The 24102-nt window shown below is 42.1% G+C and overlaps 1 protein-coding gene across 6 annotated transcripts in view; it reads left to right on the forward strand.

Annotated features, from left to right (window-relative positions):
* The window catches only part of dicer1 (dicer 1, ribonuclease type III), a 213908-nt gene that overhangs the window by 83485 nt on the left and 106321 nt on the right, over positions 1-24102 (forward strand). For 5 of the 6 annotated variants that reach the window (XR_015097029.1, XM_086094344.1, XM_086094346.1 and 2 more), the window contains 5 exons: positions 4519-4658; positions 6443-6622; positions 7501-7714; positions 12156-12309; positions 20424-20606. Coding sequence is in view for 5 of the 6 variants with exons in the window: in XM_086094344.1 (XP_085950470.1) it covers positions 4519-4658; positions 6443-6622; positions 7501-7714; positions 12156-12309; positions 20424-20606 (871 nt within the window). In the remaining variant the exon portion in view is untranslated. The remainder of the gene's footprint in view (positions 1-4518; positions 4659-6442; positions 6623-7500; positions 7715-12155; positions 12310-20423; positions 20607-24102) is intronic. The other variant, XM_086094347.1, reaches the window with a different exon arrangement.

Below are 24102 nucleotides of genomic sequence, written 5' to 3' on the forward strand. Positions count from 1 at the left end.
TATATGTATGTATATACGTGTATATGTATATATATATATGTATATGTATGTATATACATGTATATGTATGTATATACGTGTATATGTATATATATATATGTATATGTATGTATATACGTGTATATGTATATATGTATATGTATGTATATACGTGTATATGTATATGTATGTATATACGTGTATATGTATATGTATGTATATACGTGTATATGTATATGTATGTATATACGTGTATATGTATATGTATGTATATACGTGTATATGTATATGTATGTATATACGTGTATATGTATGTATATACGTGTATATGTATATGTATGTATATACGTGTATATGTATGTATATGTATGTATATACGTGTATATGTATGTATATGTATGTATATACGTGTATATGTATGTATATGTATGTATATACGTGTATATGTATGTATATGTATGTATATACGTGTATATGTATGTATATGTATGTATATACGTGTATATGTATGTATATGTATGTATATACGTGTATATGTATGTATATGTATGTATATACATGTATATGTATGTATATACATGTATATGTATGTATATGTATGTATATACATGTATATGTATGTATATGTATGTATATACATGTATATGTATGTATATGTATGTATATACATGTATATGTATGTATATGTATGTATATACATGTATATGTATGTATATGCATGTATATGTATGTATATACATGTATATGTATGTATATGCATGTATATGTATGTATATGCATGTATATGTATGTATATGCATGTATATGCATGTATATGCATGTATATGCATGTATATGCATGTATATGCATGTATATGCATGTATATGCATGTATATGCATGTATATGCATGTATATGTATGTATATGCATGTATATGTATGTATATGCATGTATATGCATGTATATGTATGTATATGCATGTATATGTATATGTATGTATATACGTGTATATGTATATGTATGTATATACGTGTATATGTATCCCTGCTTTTGGTGTGAATGTAGCATTACATTTAGTTGGCTCAATGTGTCTACCACCGTGTACCGTACCTTTCAAGTTTTTGTTCACATCGAGTTTATGCAGTTAGTCAGTTTTCCAGCTGGTTGGAACAGGTAGCAGGCGATAGGCACTCGGCTTGCTGCAAATTATGCAAAACAAATATAAAGTTGGGGACTTTGGGCGTGAAGGCTTTAAAGTCACACGTCAAAGCCGTAAAGCATCAGCTCGCTATGCCTTAAAGTTCATCTAAAATGTTTCTTATAATGGTCTAAAAATATATATGTATGTATATACGTATATATATATATATATATATATATATGTATATGTATGTATATACGTGTATATATATATATATATGTATATGTATGTATATACGTGTATATATATATATATATGTATATGTATGTATATACGTGTATATATATATATATATGTATATGTATGTATATACGTGTATATATATATATATATATGTATATGTATGTATATGTATATCTATGTATATACGTGTATATGCATATGTATATCTATGTATATACGTGTATATGTATATGTATATCTATGTATATACGTGTATATGTATATCTATGTATATACGTGTATATGTATATCTATGTATATACGTGTATATGTGTGTATATACGTGTATATACATGTATATGTGTGTATATGTATGTATATACGTGTATATGTATGTATATACGTGTATATGTATGTATATACGTGTATATGTATGTATATACGTGTATATGTATGTATATACGTGTATATGTATGTATATACGTGTATATGTATGTATGTATATACGTGTATATGTATCCCTGCTTTTGGTGTGAATGTAGCATTACATTTAGGTGGCTCAATGTGTCCACCACCGTGTACCGTACCTTTCAAGTTTTTGTTCACATCGAGTTTATGCAGTTAGTCAGTTTTCCAGCTGGTTGGAAGAGGTAGCAGGCGATAGGCACTCGGCTTGCTGCAAATTATGCAAAACAAATATAAAGTTGGGGACTTTGGGCGTGAAGGCTTTAAAGTCACACGTCAAAGCCGTAAAGCATCAGCTCGCTATGCCTTAAAGTTCGTCTAAAATGTTTCTTATAATGGTCTAAAAAGGTCTGAAATTTATTTTTGTGATTCCTGCAAGAACCCTGTTCCAAAGTACCACTGATTGTCACACCCACCTAAGTGGGGCGAAAATCTTTCTCCGCATTTGACCCATCCCCTAAGGGAGCGGTGAGCGGCAGCAGGAGCCGCGTTCGGGAATCATTTGGTGATCTAATCCCCCAATTCCAACCCTTAATGCTGAGTGTCAAGCAGGGAGCCAAATGGGTCCCATTTTTATAGTCTTTGGTATCACCCGGTTGGGGATTGAACCCACAACCTCTTAGTCTCAGGGCGGACACTCTACCACGAGGCCGCTGAGCTTTTACCTCAGTGACTTCGATCCCAGAGATAGGAGAGCCCACCTCAGAGTCCCCATAGTCGCTGTCGGTGGAATTGAGGAGGTTTTCGAAGTATTCTCCCTACTGATTCACAACGTCTCGAGTCGAGGTCAGCAGCACCCCATCTCCACTATACACAGTGTTAATGGTGCACTGCTTTCGTCTCCTGAGCCGCCAGATAATGGACCAGAATTTCCTCAAAACCGTGCAGAAGTCGTTTTCCATGGCCTCATCGAACTCCTCCCATGTCCGAGTTTTTGCCTCACCGACCGCCAAAGCTGCGTTCCGCTTGGCCAGCCGGTACCTGTCATTGCCTCCGGAGTGCCACAGGAAAAAAGGCCAGATAAAACTCCTTCTTCAGCCTGATGTTATCGAGGATTGCCGCCACGACAGGCATCGACCACCTTACGGCCACAGCTCCGATCGGCGGAACATAGTTCACTTGGATTTAATGTCCCCCACCTCCCCCGGGACAAGGGAGAAGTTCTGCCGGAGGTGGGCGTTGAAACTCTTTCTGACAGGGGATTCTACCAGATGTTCCCAGCAATGTGCAGCAAGATGTTACCAGGTCTGACCGGCATCTTCCCCCGCCATCGGATTCAACACACCACCAGGTGGTGATCAGTTGACAGCTCCACCCCTCTCTTCACCCGAGTGTCCAAAACATACGGCCGCAAATCCAATGACACGACAAAGTCGATCATCGAACTACGGCCTAGGGTGTCCTGGTGCTGAGTGCACCTATGGACACCCCTATGTTTGAACATGGTGTTCGTTATGGACAATCCGTGACGAGCACAGGAGTCCAATAACAAAACACCACTCTGGTTCTAATCGGGGGAGCCGTTCATCCCAATCACGCCCCTCCAGGTCTCACTGTCAGCGTTGAAGTCCCCCAGCAGAACGAGGGAGTGCCCAGTGGGAGCGCTCTCCAGCACACCCTCCAAGGACTCCAAAAAGGGTAGTTACTCTGAGCTGCTGTTTGGTGCATATGCACAAACAACATTCAGGACCTGTCCCCCCACCCGAAGGCGGGGGGAGGCTACCCTCTCGTCTACCGGGGTGAACCCCAACGTACAGGCGCCAAGCAGAGGGGCAATAAGTATGCCCACAACTGCTCTGCGCCTCTCACCGTGGGCAACTCCAGAGTGGAAGAGAGTCCAACCCCTCTCGAAAGGATTGGTATCTAGTCGTAATTTCTCTGCCTCACACACCAGCTTGGGCTCCTTCCCCGCCAGAGAGGTGACATTACATGTCCCAAGAGCTAGCTACTGTAGTCGGGGATCGGAACGCCAAGGTCCCTGGCCTTGGCTGCCGCCCAGCCCTCTATGCACCCGATCCCTTAGGCCCCTCCCACCGGTGGTGAGCCCATGGGAAGGGGGACCCACGTTTCCTCTTCAAGCTGTACCCAGCCGGGCCCCATGAGAGCAGGCCTGGCCACCAGGAGCTCGCCAACGAGCCCCACCTTCAGACCTGGCTCCAGAGGGGGCCCCTGGTGACCCGCGTCCAGGCAATGAAAGCATCTGTCCATTTATTGCACTCATCATAAGGGATCAATGAGCCGTACTTTGTCTGTCCCCTCACCTAGGACCTGTTTGTAATGGGTTACCCTGCTCGGGGCATAAAGCCCCAGACAACATAGCTCCTAGGATCATTGGGACACACAAACTCCTCCACCACGGTAAAGTGCCGGCTCAGACCCGATGTGTGTTAAAACATTTGGTGAGTTTTTCAAAATGTAAAAAAAAATATATATATATTCTAAATGGTTGCCCCTCATTTATATATTTTTAAACAAAGCAGACCTGGTTGTACATTTTACCTAGATCTATAAAAATTGGGAGACATACAGAATGTCAAATTCCAAGACCTATGAAAAAGTCTCTTGGAGCCATTTGTTAAACCTAACAGCAAGTGGACCACTTATAATTAGCTTTAAATTGTTCCTACTTATTAGAGATGCCCTATTTTAACAAACTCCTCCTCATTTTGGTTTGCATTAGTTATTATTATTTGTTATTCCCTTTCTTATACTTTGTTACTGTTTTTCCAAGGTGAACTGGATGATCATTTGATGCCAGTCGGGAAGGAAACTGTAAAGTATGAGGAAGAGTTGGACCTTCACGATGAGGAGGAAACCAGCGTTCCTGGCCGGCCTGGCTCCACAAAGAGGCGCCAGTGCTACCCGAAAGCTGTAAGGGAATTATTATGTTTTTTTATGCTAGAGCGTACAGAAGGCTTTGATACAGCTTCTGACATGAAGAGGTTGCTTTAAGCAATGGTAGTTAATCTGAAAAAAGGGCTAGCAGGTGGCAGCAGAGTATAAGAGATCAACCAAGGCCATTTTGCAACAAGCTCTTTTTCCCAGTGTTTCCAACAGGTTTGTGAATAATGATGAAACTTAGCTATATTCTAATGCTAATTGCTGCAAAACGGAAACGTTGATGAAAGAAGACACTCTAATATTTATTTTCCATGGTTTTATAACAATAGAACAGAATATTTTGTGGACCGTGCAGTATCAGTCAAAATCCAGTAAAACAGCCAGGAGCAAAGGGGGTTGCTTAAGTGAAAATGGCTGCTAGTGAATGAGATAAAGGTGCATTGTGGAACTTGTCAGTTTTTTACTCGCGACTGCCACCTCTGGGCTGAAGTGTAACTGCAGCCTCCTTGTCAAGCTCGTGCAAGGCACCACTTCCCACGTCCCCCCAATAAACTGTGGAGTGTTCTCCCTGAACGCTCTGTATTTTTTTTTGAGAGAGAGAGCTCAGTATTGTTCATTCGATTGAACATGTCCTCATCATTGCGCTCTCTTTTGTGTGTGTACGTGTGTGTGTGCATATGTGCGTGCGTGCGTGTGAGTTTGTTCTCATTAATTCACCTGAAACCTATTAAAAATTCCATACCCTTCACCTAAACCAAATTCTTCAGAATCCAGATAGTCGTGAAGTTGTCAGGAGACCCGAGGAGTAATCAAAGAAAAGTGAGAAAAGTGAAATCCAGCGCCGACCAGACACCACCTACTACACACAGGGTTACAAACCAGAATCTTTCACCAGCCCCAGAAGGACATAAATTCCAACAAATTAGAGAGACCTCAAGAGACCAAAGGAAAGACTAAAAGAAAGGAAGGAAGGATAGATGAAGCAGAGTGAGATCCACAGACATCAGCCTCCACCGATTCAGCGACCAGAGGAAGAAGCAGATTGTGTGGGAATTTCATTAGATACTGTTCTGGTGGATCTGGCATGCATGAAAAACCTCTACTAAAGAGGGGAGCCGTCGACTCCGGCCAGGACAGGGCAAGCACAACCCCCCAGGCCTCGGCAGCGCTAGGGCACAACCCCCGGGCCCCTTGGGGGCCACCAGCCGGAGAGCAAACCCAGGAACCCGGAGCGCCCCCCGCCCCAACATGGCCCGCGACCCCAGCCCAACGCAGCAGAATGGGACAGGACCACCAGCCCGGCCCCCGCTCCCCCCCACGACCCCACAGCCCACCTCCCGCCACCCCCCGGCCCCCAAACCACCAGAAGTGGTCTTTTTATTTGTAAAGCACTTGACACTTAAAAAAACTATCAAAGTGCTACAAAGTATAAAAACAACTTTAAAACAGCATCAGTAAAAAGCTAAAAGCTTGCAGGTAACAATTGGTTAGAAGTAGCAACACACGAGAAGTAAAGACTAAAGCTTATTTTAGTAGTGATTGTGGGCAACAACAAAAAATAATCAGTGTGACTGTTTTATGAGCGAAAGTAGAGATTGTTACATTATTTGACATCCATCCATTTTCCGAACTGCTTATCCTCACGAGGGTTGCGGGCGTGCTGGAGTCTATCCCAGCTGGTTGCCAGCCAATTGCACGGCACAAATAGACAAACAACCATTCATAATAGTAGACAATTTAGTGTTCAATCAGCCTACCATGCATGTTTTTGGAATGTTGGAGGAAATTCCCTGTCCCTTCCCTATGATTTACAGATACCAGAGTGTCTGCAGGACAGTTTTGCTGTCCCCGAGCATACCTACTACCTTTATGTAATTGGGATGGTTCTTACCACGCCACTCCCGGATGAGCTCAACTTCCGCCGAAGAAAGCTTTACCCACCAGAGGACAGCACCCGATGTTTCGGCATCCTGACAGCTAAACCCATACCGCGAGTATGTTAGAATTGAGAATGTTTTAATTTTAGTCCCTAAGCACCTTGTTAGTTCCATGAATGTACTTTCATTGTTTCAATTAAGTTTTTGTGCTTTGATGTCATTTTTGCATTTGTTTAGTGCTAATATTGCCAAATTTTCTGAAGTTTAACTTGTTTTTCACATTAGCATTATTTGGATATAGTAGGCTCTCTGTTATAACGATTGCTGTCTTTCACAAGACTCCTTTTGAACACGACACCTGCCCCCAAAAGCTAAACTACTGACCGTCCTGCGAGTAGGAACATCTGAGAAAAGACACGCATAGTCTTTAACTAAGGATAGTAAGTCTTCCTTCTGGCTTGCCTCCAAATGTGCAAGAGTATCTGGAAAAACATTCAACATTTCAGAATTTGGCAGTCTTGCAGATTTGGGAGAAACACTCTCCAAGCCGTCATCAGACACAGCAACTATTGCAACAGTCACAACTACAGGGCTAGTATGTATCTGTACTTCACGGGGATAGTACTTTCGGGAGTTTCGATAACATAACCAATGTCACTTAGCACCTTTAACACAGGAAAAGGCCCAGAAAAACGAGCCGAAAGCAAAGAACCAGGTAATGGCAGTAGTGCAAGCACCTGGTCACCTACTTCAAATTTCCGTGGAACTGCGGAACGGTCAAATCGCTGTTTCATTTCGGATTGTGACTGCACAAGTGACATTGTTATAATAAAGCATTCCACATGCATTCAAATATTAGTATGCAGCTTTCAGCATTACACACACAATTTCTCCAGAAATTGCACGTCTAGTTATCTATGAGAAGCCCATTTCCCTCCTCTTTCCTACGTTGTTATATGTATTGTATATGTGATTATCTTATCCCCTCACAACAGATCCCCCATTTTCCGGTCTATACACGCTCGGGTGAGGTGACTATCTCTATCGAGCTACAGAAGTCGGGCTTCAACCTCACCACCACCGAGCTTGACCTCATCATTCGCCTGCACCAGTACATCTTCTCCCATATCCTTCGCCTAGAGAAACCTGCACTGGAGTTCAAGCCGACACTTGCTGATTCTGCTTACTGTGTACTACCTCTCAATGTTGGTGAGTGGACATGCACTCAGAATTGGTTGGCATTTCAGGTGGATGGTGTGAATTGTGTACCTAGAATTAGGGTTCCAAAAGCCTCTTGCGACAAATAGTGTCAAATCATTGATCAGTCATTGATCTTAAACCGGACAGTGATTTTTAAATAGAACTGGCAAATTGGTGCTGCTGTTACATCCAATTTTTAATAGGCAGCTGGCTAAAGTTAAGCCTCTCCCTTCTCAACTGCATTTAGAAACAGTAATCCATGCCTTTGTTACATCTCGGTTAGATTACTGTAATGAACTTTATTTTGGAGTCAGCCAGTCCTCATTATCTCCAGTTTGTCCAAAATGCTGCTGGAGGAAGCACATAACTCTTATTCTGGCCTCTCTTTATTTCTCTTCACTGGCTCCCTGTAAATTTTAGAATTATTTTTAAGATTTTGTTTTAAAATCTTTAAATGTTCTTGATCCACCTTATCTTTTGGAGCTGTCCATCCCCTACGCACCTGCAAGGTGCCTCAGGTCAGCTGACCAGACAAGACTGGATGTACCAAGGATTAATCAGAGTCCCGAGTCGAGGTCAGCAGCACCCCATCTCCACTATACACAGTGTTAATGGCGCACTGCTTTCCTCTCCTGAGACGCCGGATGGTGGACCAGAATTTCTTAGAAGCCGTCCGGAAGTTGTTTTCCATAGCCTCACTGAACTCCTCCCATGTCCGAGTTTTTGCCTCACTGACCGCCGAAGCTGCATTCCGCTTGGCCAGCCGGTACCTGTCAGCAGCCTCCGGAGTCCCACAGGCCAAAAAGGTCGAACAGGACTCCTTCAGCTTGACGGCATCCCTTACCGCTGGTGTCCACCAGCGAGTTAAAGGATTGCCGCCACGACAGGCACCAACCACCTTACGGCCACAGCTCCCATCGTTTGCCTGGTCGGACCAGCATCTTACCCCGCCATCAGAGCCAACACACCACCAGGTAGTGATCAGTTGACAGCTCCCCCCCTCTCCTAACCCGAGTGTCCAACACATGCGGCCGCAACTCTGATGACACGACTACTAAGTCGAACATCGAACTGCGGCCTAGGGTGTCCTGGTGCCAAGTGCACATATGGACACCCTTGTGTTTGAACATGGTGTTCGTTATGGTCAGTCTGTGGCGAGCACAGAAGTCCAATAACGAAACACCGCTCCGGTTCTGATCGTGGGGGCCATTCCTCCCAATCACGCCCCTCCAGGTCTCACTGTCATTATCCACATGAGCGTTGAAGTCTCCCAGCAGGGTTGGGGTGGATGGCGGGGTGGATGGGGGACGAGAGGGTTGTGAGGGGAGCGGGGGCTGTGCCTGGCGGGCCTGCAGTGCCCCGTCCTGCTGCGTTGGGTTGGGGGTGCGGGCCGTGTTGGGGTGGGGGGCGCTCCTGCTCCTGGGTTTGCTCTCCGGCCGGTGGCCCCGGCGGGGCCCGGGGGTCGTCCTTTGGCGCTGCCGCGGCCTGGGGAGCCCTGAGGTGTTACGCTTGCTCTGTCCTGGCAGGGGTCGACGGCTTCCCTCTTTGGTGGAGATTTTCATGCATGCCAGATCCACCACACCAGCATCTATCGAAACTCAGACACAATCTGCTTCTTCCTCAGGTCATTGAATCGGTGGAGGCTGGTGTCTGTGAATCTCACTCTGCTTCGTCTGTCCTTCCTTCCTTTCTTCAGTCTCTCCTTTGGTCTCTTGAGGTCTCCCTGATTTGTTGGAATTTAAATGTTTCTGGGGTTGGTGAAGGACTCTGGTTGGTGGCCCATTGGGTGGTGGGTGGTGTCTGGTCGGTGCTAGATTTCACTTTCCTTTGTTTTCTTTGGTCCTTCCTCGGGTCTCCTGACGGCGGTGTTCGGTTTAGGTGAACGGTATGGGATTTTTTAATAGGTTTTTGGTGAACTAATGAATACACACACACTCACACGCACGCTTACACGCACGCGCACATACACATACTCACCCACATACAAAATAATAATAAAAAAGAAAAGAAAAGAAGACTGTATATTTTTAGTTGAATGCCAGAAAGATCGAGATTCGGCTGTGTCCAAAATGGTTTCTACTCTTACAGTAACCGGGTTTACATGGAGCCATATATTCTGATTACAATTAATCCAAATCCAATCCGTGGCCGTACACAGCAGAAGGAACAATGCAGCTTTGATGATAGCTAATCTTCGATTTACAAACGTTTAACACTTACTCAGTTCACTTGGAATTGTTTATGTTTCTATTCTTTTCCTCACTAATGCCACCATATAGTATGTGCTCACGAATGTAACTGCCGGGAATACTGCTGCACACGGCCAACGGACTCAATACTTAGAATCCTTAGCTGTTCAATGATCTGCCTGATTTAAACTGGCGCACCAAAGGGGACCCCCTATCTGCCTAACAATGTGCCTGATGTTAAATAAACATATTGAGAACTAAACTAATTCTTGCATAAATCTACAGTAATGAGGAATTTACAGCAAGAGAAAAAAAAACATTACCATTGCGGTCTATAGTCAACTCTAGCACACAGCCATCTATTAGTATTGGGACAGAGCCAGAAGAGAGAGAAGGCTTGGAGAATAGTGTGTGAGGAAGTTAGCATACCTATTAAATATACATTTACTATTTTTCTGCATGAGAAAAAGAGTGGCTCGGCCACAGTCGCGGGAGAGAAGTGGAAGTACTCTGCGGTGCGTCAGTAAAATTGACATCTGTCAATGTTTCCGTCATTCATCAGCGAAATGGGCATACATCAATGCTTCCGTCATTCGCCAGTAAACAGCTAACAGACTGAGTAGGTCCATTGATTCTGACCTGGTTCTTTATGATTACATTGACTAACACCCCACTTTAAACAACCTTACACAAAGAACCAGAGGGCACTCAAAATCCACAACATCAGGCAAGAACTGAAAGCCTTGAAGAGACGGCACAAGGCACCTAGTGAAGAGGAACGTGGTCCACTGGCAGAGCTCCATCTCATGCACAGGAAGAGGCTGCTAATGCTGCACAGAGCAGAAAAAACATAGAGGACAACAGAGCAAGAGGGCTACGAAGCGGGTGGCTTTCATCAACAACTCATTAGGCTTCATGAGCGCACTCCGATCAATATCGATTGAATTGAAGTGAACTGAATCCAATCTGAAAGAAATCGAAATAGAATTGAACTGAACTCTTGTGAACTGAAATTGAATCAATTGAGAAAATTCAAATTGATACCCAGCCTTACAGTACATACAGAAGGTACACATGGACAGTTTTCCTAAGCAAGGACTTTCAACAGTGGCAAGAACTCTCATGTGGGAGCCTAGATCAGCTAGGTAGTAGAGGCAGAAGCCTCTTCTGTACTTCCAGTTAAAAGGAACTGTAATGACAAGTTTGCTTTATATTATTTATTTGTTTGTTACTAACATAACTATGAGATTCAATTTTCAAAAATCAATTCCAATTTAATAAATTTTTTAAACTTTATTTGGACGTACGCCACCATTGTTATTTACGTTGCAATGCATTCAGTGCGGCTGGCTCTCTGCCTAGCAATGTTAAACGCCTATAAAGAAAGCAAGGTAAGCCTCTGTAGCGTTCTTAAAGGGACAATCAAAACTCTTTATTCTGGTGAATAACGAGCGCACAGCAGAAATATTTTTTTAACAAAATGTATTAAACTGGAAATGATTTTTTTCAATGAATCTCATAGTTATGTTAGTAACAACCAAATAAATAATATAGAACAAACTTGTCATTACAGTCGGGGTTCCTTAATTTAAAGCTATGAATTTTCAGCTTTTTTTCATGCAAATTTTAATTTGTTCAGAGATTTTGTCATTTTGAACGCATTTTGACAGAGCAAAGAGAAAATTGCCTTGTTGACTAGGTTGAGACAAAAGCCCCTTCTGTTCCGACTATTAAAACGTGTTTTGGGCTTTTTTCAGTATTCATATTTTATATTAATTCCCATGTACAGTGAGAGTACTTTATATACCACTGTTTTTCAGCCCTGGTCTTCGGGGCAAATTATCCAGCCTGTTTTCCATCATTCGTTATCAGGCTTCTCTCGAGCTTGCTGATGGGCTGTCATTGAATCACCTGCATGTGGAATAGGGAGACACAGAAAACAAGCTGGATAGTGTGCCCCAAGGACCAGGGTTGAGAAACATTGTTTTATACAGAGAATTGGAATGCAGGTTTTTGCTAAAAATGATAGCTGGATAGATAAACAAGACACAACACTTTTTTCATCCCTTGAGGGAAATTTCATATTATTGGAGGAGCTAATGAGCAGCAAGTACGACAGTGGTGCACATGGTTACTTGAAGTGCAAAACATATGTGATTTGTACCTAGACGATACATTTCTGAATTTGTATTGGTTAACTTTTGTAGATTTTTTTTGTAGATAACAGAATATGTTCCATTCTTTTTAATTTATTTGTGTAGTTGGAGATTCCAACACGCTTGATATGGACTTCAAGTTCATGGAGGATATTGAAAAGTCTGAGGCTCGAACTGGCATTCCTACTACTCATTACACCAAACAAAACCCATTCACCTTCAAGTTGGAGGACTATCAGGATGCTGTCATCATTCCAAGGTACTTTGGGGGCAGGGGGAGATACTTAGGATACACAGTCCTTTAGCTATTGCTAATTGCTATTGACCCGCATGTGCAGAAGAAGAGGCAACATCATTCACAAGTAGTGTTTACGGAAGTAAATATGGTCAGGGCACTACACTAACTTTTTCAGTTTCACCACACAGGAGTTGGATAATAGTGTCTCCAAATTTTGATGAAAGGCAAATGTTGATAGGGTAAAAGCTTATTCCCATTATCTTGGGAACCACTGGAACATGGGCAACCAGTAGCCTGAAGTAGGTGTTCCGAAATGGGAATTTTGTCTTGTAGCCATATTTGGAGCCCTAGTCTGAGTGCCTTTGAAACTCTTTAAATACATAGTAGATTTCCCAAATGTAATTACAAATCAGTTCAAGCCTTACCAATAGAAAGCATTTTCAAGATATAGACCCCCAAAATGCCAACACAATATATTGTCATTAAAAAAATAATCCACTATTAGAGGTTTAATATCTCTAAAAATAGTATACCTATGCTACTTTTAACAGGGCCAGAATACATACATATAACAATTTACAGCTCTGCACCTACCTTAGAACAAAAGTTACGAGCAAATACAGTCAACAATTTTGCACACAAAATTGTTGACTGTATTTGCTCGTAACTTTTCCTGGATCCCAAATGCGGGCGTGTCATCCACAATTTGATGGGCCATAACTTGAAAACCATTTGAGCTAGGAGGCTCAAACTTCAGATTTTTTCGTTTGACATCATAAGACTCTACTGGTATAAAAATCTGGCAATTTGGAGAGGTTATCACTGGCGAGGTTCTGGCGATTTCTGTGAATTGACACGGAACGACCCTAATGGGTATGCTAGACCACTGGTTCTCAACCCATGTCCTCAAGTACCCCTATCCAGCCTGTTTTCCATGTCTCCCCAGCCAACACAGCTGTGGATTGTTATCAGGCTTTATGCAGAGCTTGCTGATTAGCTAATTGTTTGAAACACCTGTGTGTTGTCTGGTACTCGAGGACCGCGGTTAAGAACCACTGTGCTAGACCATAATTCTAAGCCCACTGCCTGTTTTATAAAAATTAGTGTGATATAAAAATTAGTGAGATGTATCAGGAAAGGCATACTGTGTAAAAAACACGGGCATATACAGTACAGGCCAAAAGTTTGGACACACCTCCTCATGCATTGCATTGTCTTTATTTTCATGACTATTTACTTTGTAGATTCTCACTGAAGGCATGAAAACTATTAATGAACACGTGGAGTTATGTACTTACTCTTGGCATTCCCTCGATGAGCTTCAAGAGTAGTCACCTCAAATGGGTTTCCAACAATATTGAAGGAGTTCCCAGAGATGAGAATGCCAAAAGTGTACAAAGCAATAATCAGCGTAAAGGGTGTCTATTTTGAAGATACTAGAGTCTAAAACATGTTTTCAGTTATTTCACCTTTATCTGTTAAGTACATAACTCCACATGTTAATTCTTAGTTTTGATGCCTTGAGTCAAAATCTACAATGCAAATAGTAATGAGAATAAAGCAAACACATTGAATGAGATGTGTGTGTGTGTGTCCAAACGTTTGGCCTGTACTGTATGTAAAAACTATGGTGAACACTCTAGCGACAGCTGCCCAGATGTGCCCCCTAACCATTAGTGCTGTGCTGTTAAAGCATTACCTCGTTGATTAATCACCCAAAAAAATTGCATCAGTCATGTATTAACGCAGATTAATCACACTATTAATTTTGACCGCAGATGGTCCTTTAGCTTGACAGTGATGGTTACGTTAAAGGTAGCATAGGTTGCGTTTGAGCAATAAATGTACCTACATGCATTAAAGTAAAGCATTTAATAAATGTTTGCGTATGACATTCAGAATATTTGTTTGTCATAAAATGTGGGTCTTTTTTTTTTTCCTTTTAAATTATGCATGTACCGGTAATTAACTGATTAGGAAAAGAGGAGGATGAGATTGTGCAGTGGATCAAAAAATGTTGAAGACGTCCATAAATGTAGAAAATAATTAACACATGCTCGGCAACATTTTGGGATAAAAAGCCTTTTAATTAAGTGATTAATCATTATTAATCGAAATTCTAAGATGTGATTAATGTGATTTAAAAAAAATTGTTTGGCAGCTCTAGTATGGACCTAATGTGCCCTGGACTTTACTGTGTGTATGGTGTACAATGGCACTGCCTCGGGGCAAAATAATACTAGTTTGACCATTTTTTGTGGTCGACTTTTTTCCCCCAGCCCTAATCAAAATTCCAATGAATTTGGGATGTTGTGTTAAACACAAATAAAAACAATACAATGATTTGCAAATCATGTTCAATCAGCTATGATTGAGTATAAATTGCTTGGTCGTTCACTAGCAGATGGGGCGAGGTTTACATCTTTGTGAAGACTTGCGTGAGAAAATATTCGAACAGTATAAGCACAATGGGCCTCATTCACTAACAAATGGAACGTAGGATATTTCATAGTTCATACTCTGATCACGTCGGATTCACGACAAGTGTGTACCAGCCCGTTTAGTTCACAAGAATGTGCGTATGTTGGTGAATCAGAATTTGCATAACCCATGCCTATTTCCCCACAAAAAGGGCATCCGTTTGACGGATTTCAGCCAATACGCAGAGGTTAGAGAGAGAAAAAGATAGGGGTGTTCACACTTTTTTTTTTTTGACTGATACGATACTCAAATCTTCAGTACTCACCGATACCGATACCAAGTGCCGATACCATTAGTGCCGATGATACATAACATTTTCAAAAAAACAATCGTTCCAGGGGAGGAAACGAAGCGCGCCCGCAACTGGATCCCGGGATGGCACAAAGCACTTCCAAGTCGCCAGCGCCTAATGGCGGCAGGGCTGCTTGGCTGCCCGTCAATGAAGTGCAGCAGTGCAGCGGGGAAGTGTGCAACGCATCTACTGTACATACTTTCCGCTTTCCCGAAATGCTCACTTTGCAAGTCGCAAAGTCGCACCGTTTCCGCTTTCCACATTAACCCATTGAGGCAGGGAGCAGGTGATCGCACTTCTACTGTTGAAGCCGGGAGCGTGTGATCGCGCTTCTCCCTTTAAACCCGGCAGAGCTGATATGTCATTTTGTTTTGTTTTGACCAATTCTTGGTCTCTTAGCCAATTAAATGAATCAGACTATGCACTAGAGGGTGACATGGGCCTCGTAGCATGTCCTGGAATTTTATTTGAGCGTTTATGGTTGATGCAGATTTGCGGGAGTTATTAAATAAATTACGCGATTGAGGACGGTGCGGGAGGAATTCGAATCAGTGTAACGAGTCGACAGTGACATATTGTTAAGAAATATGTTTGTAGACAATGAGGATGTTGAAAATTTGCACAGCTTTGTAACGGAATGGACAACAAATAATTACCACTCGATCCCCTGAGTTTATTACAACTGCGCTCTAGTGTTGAAGGTAAATATATTTGGAGTTATATACCCGCAGATGCGACATTTGTTTGTTGATTTAAAAATATATATATATATTGAAGGTTTATAATAATAAACTTAGGTTTGTATGAACGCCACAGGCGTAAGCTCTGAAATGTTTTTGGAATTATGTTGCTTCAGGAGCTGAATTTCCTGGAAAACTTCAGGTTTTCGGGGGCTGACTCAAAAGTCACCCTTAGGTTTTAGAGGCATGTTTTGCCAGGCGCTTTAGGCCTTAATGGGTTAAAGATGATAATAACTTATTATCGTCTACTTCCAAATACCTCTGCACCATTTCCTTGTTTAGCCCCGCCGCTTGATGGCATTAATAGTATCACTGTTGTAAAGTGTTGAAAAATGAAGTGTCACCGCCCAACTCCAGATTTAATAAAAAGTTATAAAAACAAAACAACCCTAAATTTATCCGAGTCCTCATCAAGAGACAATGTCCGATTCCGATCGAGTCAGCATGTAATTGGGCGCAATTTTCGATAACGATCGGATCGGGAAATCCCTAAATTCTTTAACTCATTTGCTGCCAAAAATGTGTAAACAGGGTCTATTTTAAATACTGGCAATGTCCCAAAAACATATTTATATGTTTTTTATGTTTTTCAACACTAGATCTACCAGAGCAGTCATTTTGACAGTTCTCAAATTTGGATTTGTTGTTACTCTTTTTACATAGATCAATAGCCGCGTTTTCACCGCAGGACGTTTGGGTATGGGGAAGGGGGAAAGGGACTTTCACAGGAACCATCCTCTCAGCTGGCCCGCTTGTGGCTGTGTCCCCACTGCGAAGTACGACCCATTTCGCGACGTCACGAGTTTTGATCGACACATAAACGCCGTGCGACGGCTTCTTCCGTGACGTCATCCAAGCACCGCATGACGAAAATCACGAGGAAAGAGAAAAACTTTAGGTGGTTGTTATTTTTCTCAGCTTTTTTTAATGTACTTGGCGTGGATGGATGGTTTGAGTGAGAGGAGACCGCGTCTAGATGAAGAATTTTAAAAAGCTAACAGTAGAGTGGAACAAAAATAGGCAAAGGATTATTAAGAGAATTGTTTTGGTGGAAGAGACTTAAGCCCGAGAATGCATCGTTGTTGCGCATGAAGGTAAGATCATTTTTTATACTAAATAATTTTTTGCCAATCAGCACGAAAGCCCGATCGGGAGTTTATCGGGCCGGCGGAGTACCTACCCTCAAGCAGGACCTCCGCTCGTCCCCGTAAATGTAGCCCGTTGTTGTTGGGAAGGCTCCTGCAGTGGAGACGCGCATATACGGGGCTGGCCCCGTATATTTACCCCGAAGTTCCTGCGGTGGAAACGCAGCTAATGATGTTCCTGGCCTTTTGACTTTTCCTCTCTCTGTATGTATATCATTACTGCCCTGCCATTTTATTGTATTAAAAATCGAAAAATATGTAGGAGTAATTACTACTTTACCTCTACGACCGTCAATTTGACTGCTCTATTCATTTCAATGTACATCTTTCGCGTTGCTGAGCCTGAGACCCGCGGGGTTGCGGTGCTGGGCTTCCATAGCAACTACCATTCAGCGCGGAGGCATTTGGCTTTGGATACAATCTAGATCACCATGTTGAATAAAAAAAAAAAATTTATACTAGAGAAGAGACTTTACACAGCTACATTCTGAGAAGCTGACAGAGAGTCTGACGAATCACGATGAGTGGTTGATGGATCGCTCGGCAGTTTCAGACAGCAACTCCAAACAAGACCAACCCACCCCTGCTAAAAGGAGCCGTGTACCGCTCCACTGGAAGTGGTGACACAGTAAAAAGTGGGCTCCTAGATGTGATGAAATTTTTGGCAGTACAAGCCTGATAATCGAAATTAATACACCCGTTTTCCACAGAAAAGCAAGAGAGGGGCTTTATTAGTTAATCAAAACATCAAGTAATAAACATATTAGGAGATTACGTAAGTGCGAGAGCGCAAGCTGTCAAAATGACTGCTCTGCGAGATCTAGTTGTTTTAGAATTCTAGTAGTGCTAGTGTTAATACTAGAGCACAGACTTCAATGGACATGTTGGTACAGGAAACAGGTGATAAGGAGATGATGGGCAAGTTTGGTATCCAGGAGAGGAACGCAGAAGGATAGATGGTGGTTGACTTTGTAGAAAGAATGGAAATGGTTGTCGTGAATACTTTCTTCCAGAAGAGGCAGGGACATAGGGTGACCTACAAGAGTGAAGGTAGGAGTAGACTACATCTTGTGTAGACGGTGTAAACTGAAGGAGATCAGCGACTGCAAAGTAGTGGTAGGTAAGAGTGTAGCCAGACAGCATAGGATGGTAGTGTGTAGGATGACTGGTGGGGAGGAAGACAAAAAAGGACGAAATGGTGGAAGCTGAAAAAGGAAGAGTGTTGTATGACTTTCAGGAAGGAGTTGAGACAGGCTCTGGATGGTCAGGAGGTGCCTCCAGATGTGCAAATGTGATCAGGGAGACAGGTAGGACAGTTATTGGTGTTTCATCTGGAAGGAAAGGAGATAAGGAGACTTGGTGGTGGAATGAAGAGGTGCAGAAGTGGATCCAGAGATAGAGGTTAGCTAAGAAGAAGTGAGACACTGAGAGGACTGAAGCAAGTAGAAAGAAGTACAGAGAAATGCAGCGTAAGGTGAAAGTAGAAGGTGGCAAAGGCCAAACAACGGGCTTGTGATGACTTCTATGCAAGGTTGAACAGTAAGGAATGAGAGACTGATCTATGCATGTTGGCAAGGCAAAGAGACAGAGATGGGAAGGACGTGCAGCAGGTTAGAGTAATAAAGGATAGGGATGGAAGTGTGTTGACAGATGCCAGTAGTGTGATGGAAAGATGGAAAGAGTACTTTGAAGAGTTGATAAATGAGAGAACGAAGAGGTGACTGTTGTGGACCAGGAAGTAGCAAAGATTAGTCAGGATGAAGTGAGAAGGGCATTGAAGAAGATGAAGAGTGGAAAGGCACTTAATCCTGATGATATACCTGTAGAGGTATGGAAGTGTCTAGGAGAGGTAGAAGTAGAATTTCTGACTGGGTTGTTCAACTGGATCATAGATAGTGAAAAGATGCCTGAGGAATGGAGAAGTGTGCTGGTGCCCATTTTTTTAAGAACAAAGGAGACGTGCAGAGTTGTGGCAACTACAGAGAAATAACGCTGATGAGCCACACAATAAAGCTATGGGAAAGAGTAGTTGAAGCTAGACTAAGGGCAGAGGTGAACATTTGTAAGCAGCAGTATGGTTTCATGTAAAAAAAGAGTACCTCAGATGCAGTAGGAGAGTGTGGAAAAGAAGTGAAGGCAGGCTGGAGAAAAGTGCCAGGTGTGATGTGTGATAGAAGAGATTCAGCTAAAATGAAAGGTAAGGTTTATAAAACTGTGCTGTGATCAGCGGTTTTGTTTGGTCTGAGGAAAAGACAGGAGGCAGAGCTGGAGGTGGCAGAGATGAAGATGCTGAGGTTCTCTTTGGGAGTGACCAGGATGAATAGAATCAGGAATGAGTACATCAGAAGGACAGCACATGTTAGAGGCTTTGGAGATAGTCGGAGAGGCCAGACTGAGATGGTTTGTCCAGGAGAGATAGTGTGTATATTGTCAAAAGGATGCTGAGTTTCCAAATGCCAGGCAGGAGGTCTAGAGGAAGACCAAAAAGGAGGTTTATGCATTTAGTTAAAGAGGACATGAAGGTAGTTGGTGTGAAAGCAGAAGATGCAGAGGACAGGGTTAGAATGGAGGCAACTGATTCGCTCTGGCGATCCCTGAAGGGAAAAGCCAAAAGGAAAATAAAAGGAATGCTAGAGCACACACAAGGCTTTGATGCAGCCTCTGACCTGAAGAGGTCGCTTAAAGTAATGATAGTTAAAAACGGCCAGCAGGTGGCAGCAGAGTATAAGAGATAATCTAGGCCAATGTTGCAACAAGCTCTTTTCCCCAGTGTTTTCAACAGATTTGTGAATAATGAGGAAACTTAGTTATATTCTAATGCTAATTGCTCCAAAACGGAAAAAGATACAAAGATACAAGTTTCCTCCTGTAAACATCATTAAGCACATAATGTATACATGTATTTAAGGCAACTTGTTAAACAAATAAAACATAATAAATCATACTGTCTCAAATGTTCTCCAATTTCGATACTGTAAGTGTATAGGATTGTATGCCGAGAAATGTTTCTTGAAAGTGGTAATATGGTGGCTTCAAAAGTCTTGGCCTATCATCTATCCAGTTATATCTAGATCAGTGAAAAATATAAAAACATAGCTGTTGAAGTCACAGTCTCAACTTTTTCTATTTCTTAGTACAACCGCCAACAAGTTTTTTAAATGCTACTGAAGTTAATGATCGTTGAGAAAAGGAGACAAAAAAAAGTTCTAATAAACTGCCACGTTAAAGTCGATAAAATGTCTCACCGCTAATTAATGAGAGCCCTCAAGAATAGGGTGTATAACCATTCACTGGTCTGAATGGACTTGTTATGTTGCAGCTCTTTTCTACGTGAAACAGTGTTAGCGTGTGTGTTGAGTTAGAAGTGTGCAATTGTTTTCTTTCTGTTACATCTATCAAGTCTATGTACTGTGTTTTGTTTCTAACAGATTAAAGGGATGTGCATAGATAATAATTTTTTTGCTCATCCTCCCTCAGGTACCGAAACTTCGACCAGCCTCATCGCTTTTATGTCGCAGATGTGTACACAGACCTCACACCTCTCAGCAAGTTTCCTTCACCAGAATATGAAACATTTGCTGAGTACTACAAAACCAAGTACAACCTGGACCTGTCCAACTTGAACCAGCCACTCTTGGATGTTGACCATACCTCATCCAGGTTAGTAGTATGGACATGCTATTTACAACTGTGATGAAGAGTTTACATCCACTAATTTAATTTTAAAACGAGAGCTGTCCCTTGCATCCCGGGCTTCTTCATGGTACTTGCACGTTGGGTTACTGGCACATTGGAATTTGAATTTTAAGAAACTGGCATAGTAACCTTTACAAATCTATTTTATTTTTTGCCGGGACTGATGGATCTTCAAAATTGCATTAGTTTTCACGCATTTTAGACCACCAAAATCAGCATAATTTGTCAAGGCAAACAGCTCATCGCCACAGCAGTCACAGAGAGTCAGAAAATATAAATAGCGTTACTATTATTTTTCATCTTCAACATCTTACATGAAACACCCACAGTTTCAAGACTATCAGATAAAATCTCTTGGAATTCTTTCAAATGTCACCTCTATATTTGAAGGAATTTTTTTTAAAAAAAGGCTGACTTTCTGTTAGATTTGGCATCTGGCTCCAAGAGATATTTTTTGTAGGTCATGGGCTGTCACATATGCACCGGTCGCTGCTTGGGCCCTAATAACTGAGATAATGTAGTTTAGATCAGTGTTTTCCAACCTTTATTGAGTCAAGGCACATAGTTCACATTGGAAAAAAATCACATAGCAAAACAAATCACAAAAAGTGTATATACACGTTAGTTATGTACTTGATTTTTTTTACTATTCGATTGTTATTCCTGTTACTATACATGGTTGGCATTGACAAATTAAGTTAGTGATGTACCCTTGATTTTTTTTGAACATTCGATTGTTATTCCTGTTACTATACATGGTTGGCATTGACAAATTAACAAAAAAAAACATTTACATAAGAAAATAAATACAAATTGTCAATATAATTGACATTGGGTAATTTCCCGCGCCACACCGGATGATCTCTCACCGCACTCTAATGGTGGTTGAGAATCACTCATTTAGATAGGTAGGTAGATGAAAAAAATATGGTTTATTTAGCTAAAATAATCAGTTTTCTTCATATGTCTGGACCATGGAGTAGTATGGCAAGATGGAAGCCTTGTCTTACAAATAAATATATCCAGGTATGGCAATATTGTACAAAAACATGCTTAAAATCTCCCAAGCGCATATGTTAATGGTGTAATGGTGTGATGAAATCAAGGTTGGAATTCGGGGGGCATAATTCCAAAAGGTATGTTTGGCGCAAACACAACAGTGCCCGCCCAACGCCCAAACCACCCCACCACGAAACCCCCGCCCCCAAGCCCTTTCCTAACTGCCTACGAGCTGTATATGTCTAATCTGTACGTATACCGTATAGTTTATACAGTAGTCTGCTCGCACGATGAGAGGAGCAAGATGGCCGCCCAGTCGCTTCAACGGCTTGCACGGGCGTGTATGGGCAATCGGCTATCCAGTCATATATTCATATCAGTGGGTGATCTGAAGAGTACTGTACACAGTAAATACATTTAAATGCAGTCAATAACCCTTTTAATACCCGAATATTTCCAATATTCGGGTTTTGAAAGGCCATGTAAACGTGCAATAACCCGAATCTGGTCTTATTGGGGTTTAAAAAAAAATGAAGAAAAAGTTACCCCTTTCATAATCCAAATTCTTGTGCATATAAACACATTCGGAATACCTCGATCGATCGGGACATTGTTTTTTGCTGTGCGCATGCTCGCTATTTTCTTCTTTGTCTTATTTTCTTCTTCTTTGCTTATTTGATTTGAAGGAATCTTGGTCTATGTAGTAACCGTCCTACTCGCTAAAGGAGCCTCCCTTAAATACATTGATTTATCTGCTGCGTTTTCACGTTATTTTGTGTCTCTAAGACGAAAACGCCACAGTTTGTGCCTATATACACATACAGTAAATACAAGTATATAAGTCTGTGCTTCTGGCGTGTAACCCACCGGAAATACTCAAGCTGATGTCATCAAACATGACGCTCTCAGCAAAGAACCACACTACTGGAGCGAGGAGGAGGAAACCGACAACTTTATTTAGCATGGTGAGTGAAATAAATATAAGCGGAAATGACGTTATTTACGTAAGTACGTTGTCCGCTCGTCGCGGTCCAAACGGGATATTCCAATCAAGCACAAATGGGCATGTTAAATAGGAATAACTCTGATGGGCAGACCGCAGTATAGAGCAGTGCTGCGGTCCCCTGTCCGTGTCCCCGCCGCGGGGGTCGTCCTTTGGCGCTGCTGCGGCCTGGGGGGCCCTGAGGTGTTGCGCTTGCTCTGTCCTGACAGGGGTCGACGGCTCCCCTCTTTGGTGGAGATTTTCATGCATGCCAGATCCACCACACCAGCATCTATCGAAACTCAGACACAATCTGCTTCTTCCTCAGGTCATTGAATCGGTGGAGGCTGGTGTCTGTGGATCTCACTCTGCTTTGTCTGTCCTTCCTTCCTTTCCTCAGTCTCTCCTTTGGTCTCTTGAGGTCTCCCTAATTTGTTGGTATTTAGATGTTTCTGGGGTTGGTGAAGGACTCTGGTTGGTGGCCTGGTGGGTGGTGGGTGGTGTATGGTCGGTGCTGGATTTCACTTTCCTTTCTTTTCTTTGGTCCTTCCTCGGGTCTCCTGACGGCGGTGTTCGGTTTAGGTGAACGGTATGGGATTTTTTAATGTTTTTGGTGAACTAATGAATACACGCGCGCACGCACACACGCATATACACATACTCACCCACATACAAAATAATTGAATGAAAAAAGAAGAAGAAAAATAATAATAAAAAATAAAGGAATAACGCATGTAAACGTGTTATCTCGAATGTTTCAGAAATCAGAATTCTGACCTTAACCCGAATATTGACTGTATATAAATGTAGTCAGTGTATGTCCTCAAAATCTGACAAATTTGAAGCATGAACAACAGTGGGCATATATTGCCTCAAGATGTGCCATACCGATTGACTCATACCCAGAAGCCTGAGTGTCGCAATAAATGGCAAAGGAGCTGCAACTAGTAGTTGTACAGATTGTAGGTCACAGATGGAATCAGTTTTGAGATTTTTGTTGTTGTTGTTTTCACAAAAAACAAAAACCTAGCCTGACAAGCCACACCTACTTTCTTTAAAGACAAAAAGTGGGTCTGGAAAGGAAGCCATGGACAGCGACTTGGCCTGGTTTGAAATGACCGGGCAAATCAAATTTGTTTATTTCCTGTGACGTATTCTTCTTGAGCAATGTCAATCTTTGGCGCCGGAAGTCTATTATTACATGAATCATCAAATTTTTACCACGACTACGCACGTCATTCACTGCAGTCTCTCTTTGAGTAGCTATGTTGAATTTACTCTCTATCCGCACATGCACACACCTCTGCTGTTTACTCACTCACTTACATATGAATATTATGTATTTCACACACGCTTTTATGACGACACGTCTGCTCTTTGCTTATTTGATCCTGTGCTGAGACCAGAGAGCGGGTGCACATTACACCAGTTTTTAAATCGCTGCATTGGCTTCAAATGTGTTCCAGGATTGATTTTAAG

This window comes from Leptonotus elevatus, chromosome 14 (genome assembly GCF_054856555.1).
Source record: "Leptonotus elevatus isolate MCC_2025b chromosome 14, RoL_Lele_1.0, whole genome shotgun sequence".
NCBI classification, from domain to species: domain Eukaryota; kingdom Metazoa; phylum Chordata; class Actinopteri; order Syngnathiformes; family Syngnathidae; genus Leptonotus; species Leptonotus elevatus.